The 19,885-nt window shown below is 41.9% G+C and overlaps 1 protein-coding gene across 1 annotated transcript in view; it reads right to left on the bottom strand.

Moving 5' to 3' along the window:
• LOC120528190 (zinc finger protein 420-like) overlaps positions 1-17,265 on the bottom strand; it is a 69,025-nt gene extending 51,760 nt beyond the window's left edge. The window contains exons 1-2 of the mRNA XM_039752275.1: positions 17,150-17,265; positions 7,093-7,577 (exon numbers count right to left, since the gene is read on the bottom strand). Of these exons, the coding sequence (XP_039608209.1) occupies positions 7,093-7,471 (379 nt within the window). The 5' untranslated portion in view covers positions 7,472-7,577; positions 17,150-17,265. The remainder of the gene's footprint in view (positions 1-7,092; positions 7,578-17,149) is intronic.
• Between the last annotated feature and the right edge of the window lie 2,620 nt (positions 17,266-19,885).

Genomic DNA, 19,885 nt, shown 5'->3' with positions numbered 1-19,885 from the left:
GGTTTAAAACGATCAGGAAGCTGTCTTTAAAAACAACAACAAATAAGCTTGGTGCTTCTTTTCTGTTAGCGTCTCACCTGCTTATCCCGTTTGGGCTTAGCAGCAGGCAAGACGCCTCTGCAGCTGCCCTCCCTCTACATACTCGAGACTGGAGACCTCCCGATCCCTGGCTCCGGTATGGCACTCATCCCAGTCCCCGAGACTTGATTACCCCAATAGCCAGGACGCACACATTGGGGACTCCACCAGCAAGCCTCCCGACTTCCGCTGCCTTTCCACGGCCTTCTGCGGCTCGTCGCTTTCCTCTAGGCACTCCCGCTACCTGGTCACTCAGCGGGAGCAACCTCAAGTCAAACACCTGGGTGTCGGCCTAACACCCAGCTTCCTCGCAGCTGCCCACGAGCCAGGCCACCACACTCACGCACCGCCTGCTTCCTCGCTCCCTGTAACCTCCGTCCTCTTTCCTCATCTCCTTTTTTTTACACCTCCCCCAAAACCGACTCGCGCTTCCTTTTAAAAACGTGAGGGGCCATCACAGCTGTAGCATTAGCCACGGAAGCAATCACGAATGTGGGCAGTTCCTCACCTGTGCACACGGTGAGAAACGCCCACATCGACGACTGCCCAGCGGCTCGCTACAACATCGCCTCACGGCCGCTTCGGTGCGGTGATTATTTAAAATGAATGGCCTTTGCTCAGTGAGCTGTGGACCCATAACACCACAGTGTGGCGCTATCTCTGTCACGATGACTGTGTGTCTGCGTCCATCTCTCGCGCTGCCTCTGTGTGTGTGTGTGTGTGTGGCGCTATCTTTGTCACGATGACTGTGTGTGTGTCGCACTGACTGTGTGTCTGCATCCATCTCTCGCACTGTCTCTGAGTGTGTGTGTGTCGCGCTATCTCTGTCGCACTGCCTGTGTGTCACGCTGTCTCGCGCTCTCTCTCTTGCTCGCTGCACAGGAAATGCACAGGGAGAGACTGAACATGTACAAACCGAAAGGGAAACTGGCTTGCTCGTATGGCGAGTGTGTGGTCGCGAATGTTTAGCTCAATTACGTGGGAGGTGTGCTGATTTCTGCAGTAGTTGCACTTATGAATATGCTAAGCACAGTCCTTCACCCGCGAACATTTACCTTATATGGGCAGGCACTCAATTACGTGGGAGGCGTGATGACGCGGACGCAACTCTGCCTCACACGGCTACCGAGCTGCAGGCTATAGCTGTATATATGGACGAAAGTAGGTTCCAGTTATGACCATTACGCGTAGAATTTCGAAATGAATCCTGCCCAACTTTTGTAAGTAAGCTGTAAGGAACGAGCCTGCCAGATTTAAGCCTTCTACCTACACTGGAAGTTGGAGAATTAGTGATGAGTGAGTGAGTGAGTAGGGGCTTTGCCTTTTATTAGAATAGATTTTAACTTTGCGCAAGACAAGGCAGTGAGACAGGAAAACAGCTGCTGTACAGGCTTTTAAATTATTGGCACGCAGATCGACAAGCGGCACAAAGACCACTTCTGCTTAGTGTGCATTCAGCTCCCACCAGCCCCCCCAAGCCCACAATGCGAAGTGGCAGAAGCTGTAACGCGCCTCCGGGAAGGGGGGTTTGAGCGAACGTGCGTTCAGCCGTCACACCCCCAATCCCCCCCCACACTCCTCTTCCTTCAGAACCCACAGAGCGACAAGCAGAACAGGCATCTTGGCAGAAGCAGCACAAAGTCCACTTCTCCTTAGCATGCATTCAGCTCACAACGCAAAGTGGCAGGAGCGTACTGCGCCTCCGGGGAGGGGGGTTTGAGCGAACGTGTATTCAGCCCTCACACACCCCCTCACTCCTCCTCCTCCTCCTCCTTCAGAAAGCACAGAGCGACAAGCAGAATAGACATCTTGGCAGAAGCTTAGCGTGCTTTCAACTGCCCCCATTCAAAAAGCGAGCGGCAGACACATCGACGTCTGCTCGCTGCGCATAGAAAGTGTTTAAGAGCACAGGAAGTGTTTATAAAGAGTGTGGAAAGGGTTTATAAAGCCTTAAAATATATATAAATAATAAAATAAATTTAGGTCGCTACTATGCGGATTTTCACCTATCGCGGTGGGCTCTGGAATGTAACTCCCACTATAGGCGAGGGATGACTGTATTCCAAGAAGGCTGCTTATGAAGTTAGGACTTGGACAAACAAGTCGTCCTTGAATAAACCTCGTTTTCAAAGTGAGGCTCAATCGGTTCCACTGTGTCAATTGTCTTTGTCTGTTCAGTTTCTCCATCTTCCTCTCACATCACACGGTTGTGTCTGCTCTGTTAAACACCATGTCTTGCGACCGAGTGTGGATGTGTGTGCCAGTGTGCCCTGCTACAACAACAACAACAACCACCTTTATTTCTATAGCACATTTTCATACAAAAAGTAGCTCAAAGTGCTTTACATAATGAAAAATAAAAGACAAAATAAGGAATTCAAATAAAACAACATTCATTATCATAGAAAAGGAGTAAGGTCCAATGGCCAGGGTGGACAGAAAAAACAGGCCACGGGACCACCCAGTCCCCTCTGGGCATAAATGAAACAGTCCTCTTTGTAGTTAGGGTTCTCACGGAGTCACTTGATGTTGATGGTCATACAGACTTCTGGCTTTTAATCCATCCATCATTGTTGGAACATCAGGGTGCTTAAGGACACCGGAAAAGGAAACAGAAGAGAGAGCAGGGGTTAGTACAGATTTCAGAGCCACCATGAATAGTTATTATGATGAGTTGGACATACAGAGTATCAGGATTAAGTTAAAGTGAAGTTAGGAGAAGGCCATGTTAAAGTAATGTGTTTTCAGCAGTGTTTTAAAGTGCTCTACTGTATCAGCCTGGTGATTCCTATTGTCAGGCTATTCCAGATTTTAGGTGACTAACAGCAGAAGGCCGCCTTACCACTACTTTTAAGTTTTGTTCTTGGAATTCTAAGGAGACACTCATTTGAGGATCTGAGGTTACGATTTGGAATATAAGATGTCAGACACTCTGATATATAAGATGGAGCAGATGATTATTTAAGGCTGTATAAACCATAAGCAGTATTTTAAAGTCAATCCTGAATGACACAGGTAACCAGTGTAGCGACATCAAAACTGGAGAAATGTGTTCGGATTTTCTTTTCCTAGTTAGGATTCTATTAGCTGCATTCTGCACTCGTTGCAAACGATTTATGTCTTTTTTGGGTGGTCCTGAGAGGAGTGCGTTACAGTAATCTAGACGACTGAAAACAAACGCGTGAACTAACTTCTCAGCATCTTTCAGTGATATAAGAGGTCTAACTTTTGCTATGTTTCTTAAGTGAAAAAATGCTGTCCTAGTGATCTGATTAATATGTGATTTAAAATTCAGATTACAGTCAACAATTACCCCTAAGCTTTTTACCTCCGTCTTGACTTTTAATCCTAATGTATCCAGTTTATTTCTAATAGCCTCATTGTATCCATTATTGCTAATCACTAGGATTTCAGTTTTCTCTTTATTTAACTTGAGAAAGTTACTATTCATCCATTCTGAGATACAAGTCAGACATTGTGTTAGTGAATCGAGAGAGTCGGGGTCATCAGGTGCTATTGATAAGTACAGCTGTGTGTCATCAGCATAGCTGTGGTAGCTCACGTTGTGCCCCGAGATAATCTGACCTAACGGAAGCATGTAGATTGAGAAGAGCAGCGGACCCAGGATAGAGCCTTGTGGACCACCATATCGGATATCATGTGTCTTTGAGTTGTAATTACCACAACTAACAAAGAATTTTCAACCTGTCAGGTAGGATTCAAACCAATTTAAGACCCTGCCAGAGAGGCCCACCCATTGACTAAGGTGATTTCTAAGAATGTTGTGATCAATGGCGTCAAATGCGCACTCAGATCTAAGAGGATGAGAACAGATAAATGGCCTCTGTCTGCATTTACCCGCAAATCATTTACTACTTTAACGAGTGCAGTTTCTGTGCTGTGATTTGTTCTGAAACCCGACTGAAATTTATCAAGAATAGCAGGTTTATTGAGGTGGTCATTTAACTGCATAATGACTGCCTTCTCCAGAACTTTACTTAAGAAAGGCAGGTTAGAGATGGGTCTGAAATTTTCAAGAGCCAAGGGGTTGAGATTATGTTTCTTAAGTAGGGGTTTAACTACAGCAATTCTCAGATTGATGTCTGCCCATCTTCAAAAGCTGCTGGAGACCCCAGGATAGATGGGGTCTGACAAGTGAAGTGGATTCAGCCAAACTCGAGTTGAGGCCCCTCCATGTCCAGTGGTCCTCATTGCCCCCTCACTCTTTGTTATTTTAAACTGCTCTTGTTGTTTCCATCATGTCTGTCAAGCTGCGCCTCCTCTTCTTTAACACCTTGTGTCTAATACTGCTGGGATAGGCTGTGGTCTACTATTTTGGATTAAACATGTATGAGGATATTATGGTATGTCACTTTTTCCATACCCTTTTTGTATACAGTAATCCCTCCTCGATCGCGGGGGTTGCATTCCAGACCCCCCCTGCGATAGATGAAAATCCGTGAAGTAGAAACCATATGTTTGTATGGTTATTTTTATATATTTTAAGCCCTTATAAACTCTCCCACACTGTTTATAAATATTCCCCGCAGAGTTATACGGCATAATCCTTTTGTATTTTCTTAGATATTAGGTAAGATTCATTAAAATTATGTATGTAAATACACTGTTTATATACAGTAAAACCTAAATATTATTTTAAAGATATCGAGTGTCTCCGATATCACATGTTACAGCCATTACAATAGACAGGCCACCAGCAATAAATACGTAACAATGCAAGAAAAATTGTATACAGTAAATGTGTGTACAGTGACACTAAACGTACGTACATGTACTAAGTACTGTAAGTAGAAAATGAATTATGGTTACTCACCAACAATGACACGATGACTTGTCTGATAACAATGAGTTTTATTTTACTGCACAACAAAGGAGAGCTTTACAGCCCTTCTAAAGGAGCCACTTCAGGCGATTGTGTAGCACCGCCGTTGTTCTTCTTCAATCCAAATCCCTAAAGCAGATTCCATGCAGACTACTGCCTTATTACATCCACTTACAACTCGTTTTGCACCCTGATTAAAAGGACACTGTGCCCATAGATCTTATATTCCTTTCCTACTTTTTAAATAAAAAGAATCGTAGCCTTCAACAAATCCAAAACGTTTACCTTTTTGGCAATCGTTAACATCTTTGGTTTGCGCTTGGGCACGGCCCCTGAAGCTGGAGCAGATCGTTTTGGAGCCATAATGAAGGGCTTGACTATACACAAAGATAAACACAAAAGAGCACAACTCTTTACACAGCGAAACACGTTGATGCTGAATGAGCGAGACGAGACTTCCTGGTTAACATCGCATTCAGCACACAGGAACTTAACTGCGTGCTCTGATTGGTTAGCTTCTCAGTCAGGAGAACTTAACTGCATGCTCTGATTGGTTAGCTTCTCAGTCAGGAGAACTTAACTGCGTGCTCTGATTGGTCAGCTTCTCAGTCAGGAGAACTTAACTGCGTGCTCTGATTGGTCAGCTTCTCAGTCAGGAGAACTTAACTGCGTGCTCTGATTGGTTAGCTTCTCAGTCAGGAGAACTTAACTGCGTGCTCTGATTGGTTAGCTTCTCAGTCAGGAGAACTTAACTGCGTGCTCTGATTGGTTAGTTTCTCAGTCAGGAGAACTTAACTGCGTGCTCTGATTGGTCAGCTTCTCAGTCAGGAGAACTTAACTGCGTGCTCTGATTGGTTAGCTTCTCAGCCATCCGCCAATAGCGTCCCTTGTATGAAAGCAACTGGGCAAACCAACTGAGGAAGCATGTACAGGAAGTAAAAAGACACATTGTCCACAGAACCCGTGAAACAGCTAAAAATCCGCGTTATATATTTAGTTATGCTTTCATATAAAATCTGCGATAGAGTGAAGCCGCGAAAGTCGAAGCGCGATATAGCGAGGGATTACTGTATTATAATAATTAATGTAAGGACAGTGATGTGATCTGAGCACAGTTTAGGTTGATGTACACCTTTGTGCGGCCCACTTTCAGAGTAAACCTTTCTTGAATGAAAGTCGGTGGATATGACACAGTGAGAATCGAATCGCTCACTCTTTGAGGGCTTAATATTTTTTCCAAAAAAAAACCATAGTTTCTAAAAAAGCAATGGCTTTCACACAGAAATGAACATAAAATGTCTGTTGCTGGATGCTGTGGCTGCCAGTTTGCCAAGAATGTGCGGCAGGCCAGGCTGTCTTTGCATGGTCACAGTGCATTGCAATCTGGTTTCTACCTCTTATCATTGTTAAGTCGCAGTCCTCCCTGGTGAACATTGTCAGTACAACGATTAGCTGAAGCTGGAACCTCACATTCGTTTTCAATCAAAATCTGAGTCTGACAAGTCATAGTCCAGTTCAGAGACAACAGTCAAAATGTCTTCCACAGAGTATTTTGCTTTACGCATTCACTTTATTCTCTCGCCAGATGTCAGTGCCATTTTTGCTGTTGTTTGTGCCTTGCTACTCATGTGAGAGCAGGAAATCAATCAAACCAAAGAATCTAACTTTCCTTCTAGCAACGAGAGTCCAACTAAAACATAATGGTTGGTTTTGTCTCAGTTTAGAGTCGATTACCTTCGTCAACTCCTCCTTTTGACAAAAGTCGACATCAGCCCTGAAAGAGATAAAAATCAAATCTGCCAGAGCAGAGCAAAAAAGACAAACATCCACTGATTTAACCAAATTGCTCACATAGATCTAAGTGCACTGATGTCAAGGTTGGGATTTTTCGTGAAATACATGTGTTTAACAAGCTATGATTTTTAAAAATTCATTATTTATTATACAGTAGTGCCCTACAACTAAAATGAGAACTTTATGTAATGATGGTCAAGTGATGGATACTTTGTACGTGCCAAATGTTCCCAGTTTATTTACTCGTTAGGTCAGCTACTGCGAGTTGTCAATCAATCAAACGTTTATCCCACTCTCAAAAAGGCCAACACGCCCTCTGTTAGGCTTTGTAGAGGTTATCGATGTCATTTACGTTTCTCTTTAATCACATTACTTACTTATTCTCTCATTCCCAGATGACTGCTGCACTTCTCTTTTTCTCTCACTTCCCCCACCGATTTTCTTGCCATGCTCAGATACCTCAGGTTTCAGCTCCATAGAATTCTGCTTGGTTGGCAGTCGTCTTGTATCACTGAACCAGGGCTCTAAACCGAAATGAGAGTCTTCGCAAATATCGTCCTTGGACATACTCGGCACTTCAGAGATAACTTTTGAATGCTCTGAACTCTCGGCTTTAATGGTAACGTCCTTGTCTTTCGAGTCCTCCTCTTTAAAATCGGAAATTCTTCCTTCGCAGGCCTCCAGCTTCACACACAAGTCCTCCGCTGTACCCCATTCACAGTCCTCTTGTTTAATGTGCGCCAGTCTTTCGTCCATGTCTACTTCTTTGGCCAAGGCCAGGCTCCGTGTGAAACTCTTCACCCCCTCAACTGTCCTGGAGGCCAGCAGACACTTGTCAACTGGGAAGGAGGCTCCTCTTTATCTGTCAAAATAAGAGGAGTAATTGAATAACTTTATAAAGTCACCAAAAATAACCTGACGAGACATTTCAGATTTAACTTTGCTTCACAGAACACAGAAGACTACCAACTTATGGCGCTTTTCCACTGCATAGTACGGCACAGTACGGTTCAGTACAGCTCACCTTGGTTCGGCTCAGTTCGGCTCGGTTTGCGCTTTCGACTGCAGTTTAGTACCGCTTTAGAGTGGGCGGATTATTCACGTGTCGTTATAGTTGCCCGCCTCTACTGCCGTGACATCATCGTAAACGCGCGAGAAGCGACCTCCTGAAACACTTTTTCATTCCGCGTCGCCGCTCCTCGGCTACCAACGAGAGGAACGTCTGTACTTCCTCAATAGACCACGAAACAGCCATTTTTGGTTAAAGGTGCGTCCGAACCTTCGCTGGCTGTGCTAAAAATCTAGTGGGTCTGTTGTGTCTCGTGTCGCAAGTTTTAGTGACGCAGTAATGACGATTTTCTCCGGCCAATCAGTGACTAGCAGAGTTTACATGTCACGTTTTGGTAACGGTTCGGCGCACTTGGAACCTCGGCTGAGGTGGTACTAAAAAAAGGACCAGGTACTGTTCCCAGTGGAAAACCCCCCAAAAGTGAGCTGAACTGAACCGTGTCGTGCCGTACTATGCAGTGGAAAAGCGCCATTTGTAACGCTGTGAACCCTCCATGTTAGCCAAAGAAGATTTCAGAAGATTTGCAGGGTCAGCCTACTTGATATTGAGACAAAGTTTAACGGATTGATGCAAAGATAGGAACACAAAAAGTCAAATAATAATATTAAAAAGTATATATAACAATTATTGTTTTTATCAATTTGAACCATTACATGTCCATGTGCTCAGGATGATTTGTATTTGTATCCCAGATTATGTTGTTTGTTCAGGGTCGTCATGTAGCATTTTCCATTTTTATTTTTATTTTTTTAATTTTGATTTATTGTCTCTTATTTTAATCAATCTTTTGTGTCTCCTATATTTGTCTTTATCTAGCGTTTTATGCTGATATTATTTTACATCCAACGTTGCGTATTTGACCTTTTTTTTTCTTCTTTGTCTCTGTTGTTCATTTTGTAAATTCTGCAAAGTGCTTTGAGCATGGGAAAGGCACTATATAAATACAATACACTATTATTCTTACTTTAGCTGATTAAAACAGTCCTCATGAAAAGAAACATCACAGCAGAACTACACACTGTTAACCAATCAAAGCAGGCTAATAAAAGCATCTAAACTGGAACCAGTCTGAAAAGCATACGCACATCTCTCTATTAAAAAAAAAATAACCTGGAAAGGAAAAGCAGGGCGACGAGACGTGATCTTCTCGGAAGACACTTAAAAGACAAGTGAGACGCAAACAATATCGAATAACACTCAGCCGTGTAAAGGCACGTAGCTCGCACAGATTCTGTGCTCTCAGCACATATAAAGTGCATAAGGACAATACGTTCTCGATGAAACATCACCAACTAAGTAAAGAAGAAAGAGCAGTGCGGAGAAAAGAGACCCAGAAGCGCTGGAGAGAACAAAAGGCAGATAAGAGATTATGAAAGCAATGGAATTGGAAAGGCTCAAACAAATGATGACGCGATATACATGCAGAGAAAGGTAAAGAATATGAAAGCAGTAAAATTCGAAAGTATTGTAGTGTCCCAGCCAGGTTGAAGCCATTTTTGTTTTAAGTGACTGTTAGGTTCCGATTGAAGGAGGGCGGAGTACAGCATGGAAGACTGATAGCAGTGCGACAGCAGATGATCTGATGGCACCTCCTTAGCAATGCGTTCAGCCGCCCTCCCACTTGACAACGCGAGCAGCATTATACGTCCTGAGAAAGAGATTTAACCAAGCCCGGGGCCACAAATACAGGACAAGTATTGTTTTTACAAAAATTTTTAAAGTAAAAGTGAAAATAACGCATATGTGACAATTCCCATGAAAATAACAATCTCTTTAAATTGTATATCCGGGAAACCAAACATGGGGGTGAGCGAGTGAAGCGAGCAGGGGGCGGAGCCCCCTAGTCTTATATATAAACGTCTATGTGTGGAAAACAGAGTGTGTGTGTGTCTGGCTTGGAAGTGAGAGGTGGAGTCGGGGTAAGAGCTCCGCCTCCAAGGAAACAAAAACTCGCTTAGCCACTAATAACACAAGCGAGGCGAGCACATCGGTAAAAACAGAACCTCCGATGAAAGACAAAGTGGCTTAGCCGGTAATACACAAGTGATTTGAGCACATCAGTAAAACGAAACCTCCGAAGAAAGACAAAGTCGCTTATCCGCTAATAACACAAGCGAGGTGAGCACATCGGCAAAAACAGAACCTCCAAAGAAAGACAAAGTCACTAAGCCATTAATAACACAAGCAAGGTGAGCACATCGGCAAAATGAAACCACCAAAGAAATACAAAGTCACTTAGCCACTAAGGCACAAGTGAGGCGAGCACATCAGCAAAAACAGACCCTCCGATGAAAGACAAAGTGGCTTAGCCGTTAATACACAAGCAAGGAGAGCACATCGGCAAAACGAAACCTCTGAAGAAAGTCAAAGTCGCTTATCTGCTAATAACACAAGTGAGGCGAGCACATCGACAAAAACAAAACATTTCAAGAAAGACAAACTCTCTTAGCCACTAAGGCACAAGCGAGGAGAGCATGTCAGCAAAACGAAACCTCCGATGAAAGACAAAGTGGCTTAGCCATTAATAACACAAGCGAGGCGAGCACATCAGCAAAAACAGAGCCTCCGATGAAAGACAAAGTGGCTTAGCCGTTAATAACACAAGTGATTTGAGCACATCAGTAAAACAAAACCACCGATGAAAGACAAAGTCGCTTAGCCATTAATACACAAGCAAGGTGAGCACATCAGCAAAAACGAAACCTCTGAAGAAAAACAAACTCTCTTAGCCACTAAGGCACAAGCGAGGAGAGCATGTCAGCAAAATGAAACCTCCGATGAAAGACAAAGTCACTTAGCCACTAATACACAAGTGTGGACAGCACGTAGGCAACACAAAATCTCCTAGGAGAGAGATGCCCAGAGTAGTTCTTTTCCATTATCTGACATCTCCACATTTCAATTTTTTTCTGCCGATTTTAATAGTTTCTAGCACGGGCTTACACAGCTAGTAGATTATAGTGTGATATGCATCATAACCAGCATCATAATTTATCATCTCATTATGATACATTTTAGGCCATAATGCCCACCCATAAGTAAGCCATAAGTCCAGTACATATGCATTATTATGGCACTAATATCAATGCTTCATTTTGCATACCAGGTAAATGGATTTCCACAGCACAGCTGCACTTACGTGAGGGTCTTCTACAATCTGAGTGGACAGAGTACCCCAGATGGCAGTGTGACAGAAGACCACCGTCATACGTTTAAAGAGATTTCAATCAGTTTGCATCACTCTGTTTGAACTCTGCAGGTCATACACTGGGAAAGCAGAAATTCATGGCATAGCCAGAGCTGTGAAAATGAACTCTGAGTCCATCTGAAGGCAATGGGGATGTCGAGTAAGAATAACAAGACATTATTATTATTATTATATAAATAATAATATTATTGTTATTATTATTAATCATATTTTTATAATAATAATAATAATAATAATAATAATAATAATTAACAACAACAATAATAATAATAATAATAATTTATTTTAAAGACAAAATTATTTTAATGACTCTGCTCATTCAGTTTTACTGCTCATGTAGAAGACTGGGACAGCTCAACTCCCCAACACAGCTTTACCAGTGGATATAGTTTTGCTCCCACTATCAAACTCCAGCATTTCAAGGAAACGAGATGAAGTGTTTGGTAAAAAAGCAATAATAAATAATCATTTAATGTTCCAGTAGAACAGGGAAAGCACCTGAGTAAATGTTTAAGAGCAACGGAAAGGTGTGTAGAGTGTGAGAGGACATCTTTTACAAAGGTTTGTCTTGAAAATGTCTTTGTGCGGAGCACCAAGTATTGATTCACTTTATGATTACTCTGATATTTATTATAATTAGTATTGTTATTTTACTACATTTCTGTTATACTTTAAGAGTTTATGTTTTGTTTAAGAAATATTATTTAAGAAATGTATTCATTGAAAAACAGAGCAGAGTACGTGCACCAGAATGCTTACAGACAAACCCTAAAGTCTCTCTAGAAAATTCCAGGTTTGGTGTCAGATTTCCAAGCTATATGACACTTAAATAAATCAGCAAAAATATGAAATACACTGGAAAAATCAGAATCACATATTTAACAACTGTGCTGAGCCACAGCAAAGTCAGTGATGGATGACGACAGGTCAGTAGAAGAAGCACAGCCAACGTCAAATATGCGAGAGGAGAGGAAAACAAATGATGACAACAGAATAAATGATGGGATCGATAAATAAAACTGATTGGTCCGAGATTGGATGCAGGAAAGGGGAAATTCATGTTGAATAGCAGAGAAGGGAACGTTCAGCCACATTCCGTATTCAAACAGCACCTTGTGGTTGCGTATTCTTTGAAATCTGCTTTACAAAAAATGATTAAACACGCAGGGTTTTCTGGTAATATTTTGTACCTTTATTCTAGTTTATTGTCTTTTATTCTAGTTCAAAGCCTGGGGTTTCCTGTATTTATTTTAGTGCTTTAAGTGTATATCTCTATGCGACCACCACTCTTTATGTGCATCATGCATGGTGCCTTTGTTCACGGCACATTGCTGCCCTCTTGTGGACCCGACATTACGCCGTGGCACAGATCCTGGATGTTATCATTTATAGCTAGCTATTTATTTATGTCTATATATCTATATCTATCTATCTGTCTGTCTATATAGAGGCTGGTCCAGATATAATTATGCAGATCCAGATCATCTGGATGACTTTGATTTATGTGGGGACGATTCCAGTTCGGCGCGAAGACGATTCTTCATGTTATCAGTTCACACACTTTTGGGTGATTTTCTATGTAATAAACTTAATAAGTTATAGCGTAATGAAAACTGAACAATTAGATTTGGACCACTATATATATCTGTCTATGTATATCTATCTATCTATCATATATCATCTCTCTCTCTCTCTCTCTCTCTCTCTCTCTCTGTATATATATATATATATATATATATATATATATATATATACACTGCTCACAAAAATTAAAGGAACACTTTTTATTGGGCCTGGCATGAAATCAATTAAACCTGTCTGATAATTTTCTGGTTGGTTAAGCAGCTGAGGTCATTGTTAATCACTTTCAGCTGTATTGGTGTTCATGGACTTAACGACAGGTGCACTAAAGTGGCAACAATTAGAAAACCCTCAAAACAGGACTGGTTTTACATGTGGAGGTCATTTCAAGTTTCTCCCTCTTGATCTTTTTGGCTGGTTTTCCACTCGTGCTAGTTTTGGCTTGAGTAATCATCTCTACTGGCAGTATGAGGCGATTCCTTAACCCTACAGAAGTTGCACAGGTTGTCCAACTTCTCCAGGATGGCACATCCACACGTGCTGCAGCAAGAAGGTTTAATGTGTCTCCCAGCACAATCTCCAGAACATGGAGGAGATTTCAGGAGACTGGCTGTTATTCTCGGAGAGCTGGACAGGGCCGTAGAAGGTCCTCAACCCATCAGCAGGACCGATACCTGCTCCTTTGTGCAAGGCGGAACAGGCTGAGCACTGCTCGTGCCCTACAGAATGACCTCCAGAGGGCCACTGGTGTGAATGTCTCTACCCAAACAATCAGGAACAGACTTCATGAAGATGGCCTGAGGGCCCGACGTCCTGTAGTGGGCCCTGTGCTCACTGCCCAGCACCGTGGAGCTCGACTGGCATTTGCTCAAGAACACCAGAATTGGCAAGTCCGCCACTGGCCCTGTACTTTTACAGACGAGAGCAGGTTCACCCTGAGCAGCTGTGATAGACGTGAAAGAGTCTGGAGAAGACAAGGAGAACGATATGCTGCCTGCAACGTCGTTCAACATGACAGGTTTGGTGGTGGGTCAGTGATGGTCTGGGGAGGCATATCCATGGAGGGACGCACAGACATCTACTGCGTAGGAAATGGTGCTCTGACTGCCATAAGGTATCGAGATGAAATCCTTGAACCCATTGTCAGACCCTACGCTGGTGCAGTAGGTCCTGGTTTCCTCCTAATGCACGACAATGCCCGCCTCATGTGGCAAGAGTATGCAGGCAGTACCTGGAGGATGAAGGAATTGAAACAATTGAATGGCCTTCACGATCCCCTGACTTAAACCCAATAGAACATCTGTGGGACATTATGTTTCGGTCCATTAGGCGCCAGGTTGCTCCTCAGACTGTACAACAGCTCAGGGATGCCCTCATACAGATCTGGGAGGAAATGCCACAAGACACCATCCGTCGTCTCATTAGGAGCATGCCCGACGTTGTCAAGCATGCATACAAGCTCGTGGGGCCACACAAGATACTGAAAAGCATTTTGAGTAGCAGAAATTAAGTTTTTGAAAAATGGACTAGCCTGCCACATCTTCATTTCACTCTGATTTTAGGGTGTCTACACAATTGAGCCCTCTGTAGGCAGAAAACTTTTATTTCCATTAAAAGACTTGGCATCCTTTTGTTCCTAAGACATTGCCCTGTCGTTATTTGTATAGATATCCAACTTCATATTGAGATCTGATGTATCTAATGTGTTTCTTTAAAGTGTTCCTTTAATTTTGTGAGCAGTGTATATATATATATATATATATATATATATATATATATATATATATATATATATATATATATATATATATATATACATATACAGTATATATATATATATATATACATATATACACACACACACACATCTGTCTGTCTGTCCACTTTTCATGAGAGAACTACTTAACGGATTTAGAATGTTGATTTTTTTTTCTATAATTTGCTTGAACATTCCAGGTGATTTTGCGACTTCTCTCATTGCACTAAATATCATAGTTCGGTTGCAGGACCGATTTATTTGTATAAATCTCAGGGAGAGGCTGCGAACCGAGGGAGAGGTGGAGGCGGGGCCTTAGGAATAGGGAGCTGGGGGGCGGAGCCCTCCTCACTCACGCACCAGACTCCGTTAATCTACCGTCTCTCACGTGTTGGAGCACACTTTGCCTCTGCTTAGTTAGTAATACCTGTTTGTTCAGTAGACATTATCATCTACAGATTATTAAGGAGTAATGTTTGTCATTTTTGAGAGCGATCAGAGCCGTGTGTGTGTTTAGAGTGTACTTGCTCATTGGCCACATGGTCTCCTCCCCATGGGAGATGCTCTTCAGTCAGAGCTGAACATGATCAGATACAGTGGTAACGTTTAACGTTGGAGCGTCCCTACCTTCCGCTTGGCCAGAGATTCCTTGACAACTTTTTACGTTTTTGGCAATGTGATTACAGCTGCATTTGGCCCCTGCTAGCAAACCGAAAAATATTGTAAATCAAGAGGCCATGGGATACGAAAGCTATCAATATAAATTCTTCTCAATACAAATTGTTTACATTTTTTTAATTGTTTTTTAAAGTTTGTCCTTTTTAACTATTATGTGGGCAGAGCCATGGGGGACAGCTAGTATATAGCCAAAAGGGGAGGGCGGGTAAGGGAAGGTCAGAATAGTTTATATTTTTGACCAAAAATAGTCAAATAATAAAATAGTCAAAATATAAAAATGGAAGCCCCAATTCTGAACAGAGATCCCTGTGTTGCCTTTTAGCATATAAGATGTCTATCCAATAATACATTTATAATGTATATCTACATACCAGTAATGGCGCACTGCACAATAACGTTCAGTGAATACACTTGACTTATAGTTTTCATCCTCTTTCTTCCTCTGTTCGTTTACCATTCGTTTGCTCAGAGATTGATGCGCTTGCTGCTTCCTGATCAGCTCTTCTTTTCTCCACCCTATAGCGAACCGCTTCTTCTCTTCTTCCGTCGGCATCTTTTCGCGTTAAAACTGATGAAGTCAGAGTTTGTGTTGCACTTACTTAATACGTTTTTCTTTAATTTTTCACTTATGCTTGCACTTAAATCATTCTTGATGCAGATTGAAGACTTAAGATATGAAGAGGTAGGGGAAGTGATGGCGAAGGTGGGAGGGAATGAGAACGGCGCCCGTGCGCATGCACCACACGGCCGCTATCAGGAGAGAGGATTATACAATACAATAAAATAAAATAAAAATAAAATCAGGAATAACCTTGAAGGTCAATCATCACCACAAAAGCTGATAGTAGAGGTCACGTAATATATGTGTATCAAATTCCAGGTCAATAGTTCAAACGGTTTGTGAGCTACAGGTGATTTAATTACATTAAAGTCTAAGTCACAGTTTTAGTGCGGACTTTAGTTAAATTTCCCCTCTGTAGGCTTCTGCACGCCACTACATAACTGTTAGATTATGCTCTCCCCTGAACGTTATATAGACAGTGCCGTAGCTCGAGTTCGTGCCGCCCTCCAATATATCTGAATGTTAGCCTATTTAAATAGGAAATTAAAATGACGTATAGAGAAACATTAAGATACATTTTGCATAGATCTATTCATATATAGAGAAACCGCAATACGTTTTGGCATATTATGTATACGCATCAACTACATAAGAATGTAGCATAGACGCACTGATAAGCCTGTACTAATTATTAGTTTAATTTAATTACGCTGCGAAAACCAGAACCAGTGTAGTGTACAAGTGATCGCTGGGGATGTTTTCTGCGCAGAGAAAGAACGAATTCGGATTGATAACGAAACGAAATTAGTTGATTATCTTCCTAGAAATTATCATCGGTGTAATGTTTATTTTTGTTATTGCCTCATGAATTTCAAATGCTGTGTCTGATGCCGTCACAGAAGGCCAGTCTGAAAATTATTTTTGAAGAATTTGTGGACAAAAATCAGAGAATTTTACTTTTTTCATTCATGAGTGATATGTTTCCGACCCTTGCTGCTTATACACGAATTGTACTTAGTCTTTTGGCCAATAATGCCGCCCCCAAAAATGTGCCACCCGGGGAGGACCGCCCCCTCCTAGATACGCTACTGGATTATATATTATGTTGTAACCTGTGCAAGGTATTGCGGGGTTTTATTTATATTCTCCCCCGCCCATGAAGTACGGAAGTGTGCGCACGTTTTTGTGAGTTGTAAAAGAAATGAAAGGATTTTACCCGGAAAACATCCTCTCTATGTCTGATGAATATGGAAAACCCACCAATAACACGATGAACCGTAACTCGAGTCTTTTGCTTTCCCAGCCTGTCCCATAATCAGAACACTCCAAGTCCCAGCCCATCCTCTCTCTGCTTTGTCTTTGATTTCTTCCTCGATCGTTTCTCGGCGCTGCCTACAAATCGCGAGTGCGTAGATATTGGTGGACTGGCTCATCCCGTCCTGTTTGTAAGACGGACTGAGTCTCGGCTGTAAGACGAGGTTTATTAAAGCGACACAAAGTCAGTATGACCTCCGTAAACTATCGGCTCAGTCTCTCTCCTCCGCTCCTAACCGTTATTCTCGTCCCCGCCCGATGCTCACCAATTCTCCTCCTCGCAGCTCTTTCTCTCCCTGTCGCTTTCTTCTCTTCCTCTGTTCCTCTTTATCTCTGTCAGAAATGCAGACACGCGCTTAGTATTCTTGGAGACACAACAAAACGAGTCATCAACGCGCGACTCTCAGAAACGACATGGCTGCTGTCGCAGATTTCCATAAACGGATGTCGCATTCGCTTCGGCCAGGCACGTCAATAGACCCGCCATCTTGGAGCGGTCGACTTCTCTTCTTAAAGGCGCATCGATTTTCCTCCAAACTGGGCAGCCTGTACATTCAAGGAAAGAGGCAGCCTGCAGGAAACACAGGAAAAAAAAAAAAAACACTTGCGTGATGTTTGACTTGTTCCAGGCTCCAGGCCGGTTGGCTCAGTTTGGTCTGGTGCTTAATTCCATATCCCTCAAAAACAGTCTAATAAGAACAGACCTAGATATTGCTTAATTTTACCAGGATGTTTGAAGTCCGCTCCATTTCGTTATGCAAACAGGCCCATTGATTTACAAACTTTTGCATGAAACGTTTTGGAGCTAACATCATTTATTTAAATTGTGTTTACTGGGGAGGTCCTCACATGTAATTTACATGGAAGAGCAGTATCATACAAATGATTTTTTTTTTTTCCCTTTAACAGCAAATTTCACCGTGGACCGAAAGCAAGCAAGGCAAATGTTTATGGACCTAACTGTAGATGTATAGTATATAATGTACGTTCAGTGTTGCATGAAAACGTTGCACAAGGCAAAGAATGGATATTTCTGAGAGTATTAAAGTGAGAGATGTGTCATCACCCGTATTACTAAAGACATTCTTTGCAGCATTATGCATTCTATAAGTCAGCATTTGTATAGAATTTATAGACTCCGCCTGACCAGCAGCGTCGTACGTCAACGTCGCCGCCATATTGCGAGTGGCACTGCTGTGGAGTGAAGTAATGCATAATGTGCTGCTTGGGATTGTACAAAATGCTGCAAACTCCAAACCAGATCCCCGGGGATTACATTTCATAGGTAAGGCTGAATAATTGTTTTGGTTATATTTGGCCATTAGAAAATCCCGTTTTAGAATCTTAGCACTCAAGGTCACCTTACAATAAAATTAAACAACGTTAGTAAAATTAAAACAAGAGAATGTTAAATCAAAAAGCAATAATTAGCAAACATAACTGGCAGTAACAGTGCAAAATTCACAATTGGTATGCCAGTTTCAAAAGATGAGTTTTGAGGGCAGTTTTAAAATGTGTTATTGAATCGAGCTGACGTTTATGAGAGAGAAGAGAATTCCCGAGTTGAGGAGCACCAGGAGAGACGCTCGAGCTCCCATAGTAGTGAATCTGAAGTGTGGTACATAAAGTCGAGCTTCAGACGAGGATCTGAGTGAGCGAGAGGAGTGCAAGTCTGGAGGAGATCAGTGAGAGAGTTTTAAAGGTTCAGAGCCGTATTTAGTATTGTATTCAGTAGTGAACAGGGAGCCAGTGACGTTGAGAGAGAATCGGTGTGATATGTTCAGTAGATTTAGAACAGCAGGTTATCATCCTGGCAGCTGAATTTTAAAGAAGTTGTAAGCGATGGATAAGCTTTTGTGGGATGCCAGATAGAATAGCATTACAGTAATCTATACGTGAGGTGACTAGGCCATTAACCGATACTTCAGTACTGTGTTGTGTAAGAACAGGACAAAGTCTAGAAATGTTTCGGAGATGGAAGAAGGCAGTCCGAGAAATGTTACTTATATGGGATGAATGATTTTTATAATAATGAGTATTATTATTATTATTTAATAATTGCCATTATTAGTGTATAAATGGATATAAATAATTGCATGTAAACCATTCACCAAAATCTGTTGTATATAAAGGATACTGTTTTAAACGTTATTGTTCTTCATCAGAAAACCCGGTTTCCACGTCTACCTGTGTTAGTTTAAAAGGCACTTTTGCCACTCGCAATTGGGCGGACGTGCTGACGTATTGTGTCGACTGGAAAACACAGTGAATGCGGCGTCTATCTATATATGTCTATGGGCGAGAGAGTCTTAAGCCGATTCAACGATCTGTGACAATCTGAGACCCATAAGATGACGCAGCAGTTTGACTCCGCCCACTTTCCACAAGTCACTCCCCGTGGTTCGCCGGTATACTGACGCCTACCTGTATATTGCATGCCCGTTATATCAATTTCAATTCCTTTCAGTTCCTACACTCAGACCTGTTTAGAGGCCTGTGTATGCAGCATTTATTAAACTTCTGAACTATTGAGCTCCCTCAGTTCTGCATCCGAAGCAAAACCACAGAATGCATATGTCTTTAACTCGTAATATATATATATATATATATATATATATATATATATATATATATATATATATTTATAAAGTGTTGTGAAAAACTATTTGCCCGCTTCCTGATTTCTTATTCTTTTGCATGTTTGTCACACAAAATGTTTCTGATCATCAAACACATTTAACCATTAGTCAAATATAACACAAGTAAACACAAATGCAGTTTTTAAATGATGGTTTTTATTATTTAGGGAGAAAAAAAAATCCAAACCTACATGGCCCTGTGTGAAAAAGTAATTGCCCCCTGAACCTAATAACTGGTTGGGCCACCCTTAGCAGCAATAACTGCAATCAAGCATTTGCGATAACTTGCAATGAGTCTTTTACAGCGCTCTGGAGGAATTTTGGCCCACTCATCTTTGCAGAATTGTTGTAATTCAGCTTTAT

This window comes from Polypterus senegalus, chromosome 4 (genome assembly GCF_016835505.1).
Source record: "Polypterus senegalus isolate Bchr_013 chromosome 4, ASM1683550v1, whole genome shotgun sequence".
Lineage (NCBI taxonomy): Eukaryota > Metazoa > Chordata > Cladistia > Polypteriformes > Polypteridae > Polypterus > Polypterus senegalus.
This window is presented reverse-complemented; position numbering and strand designations above follow the sequence as displayed.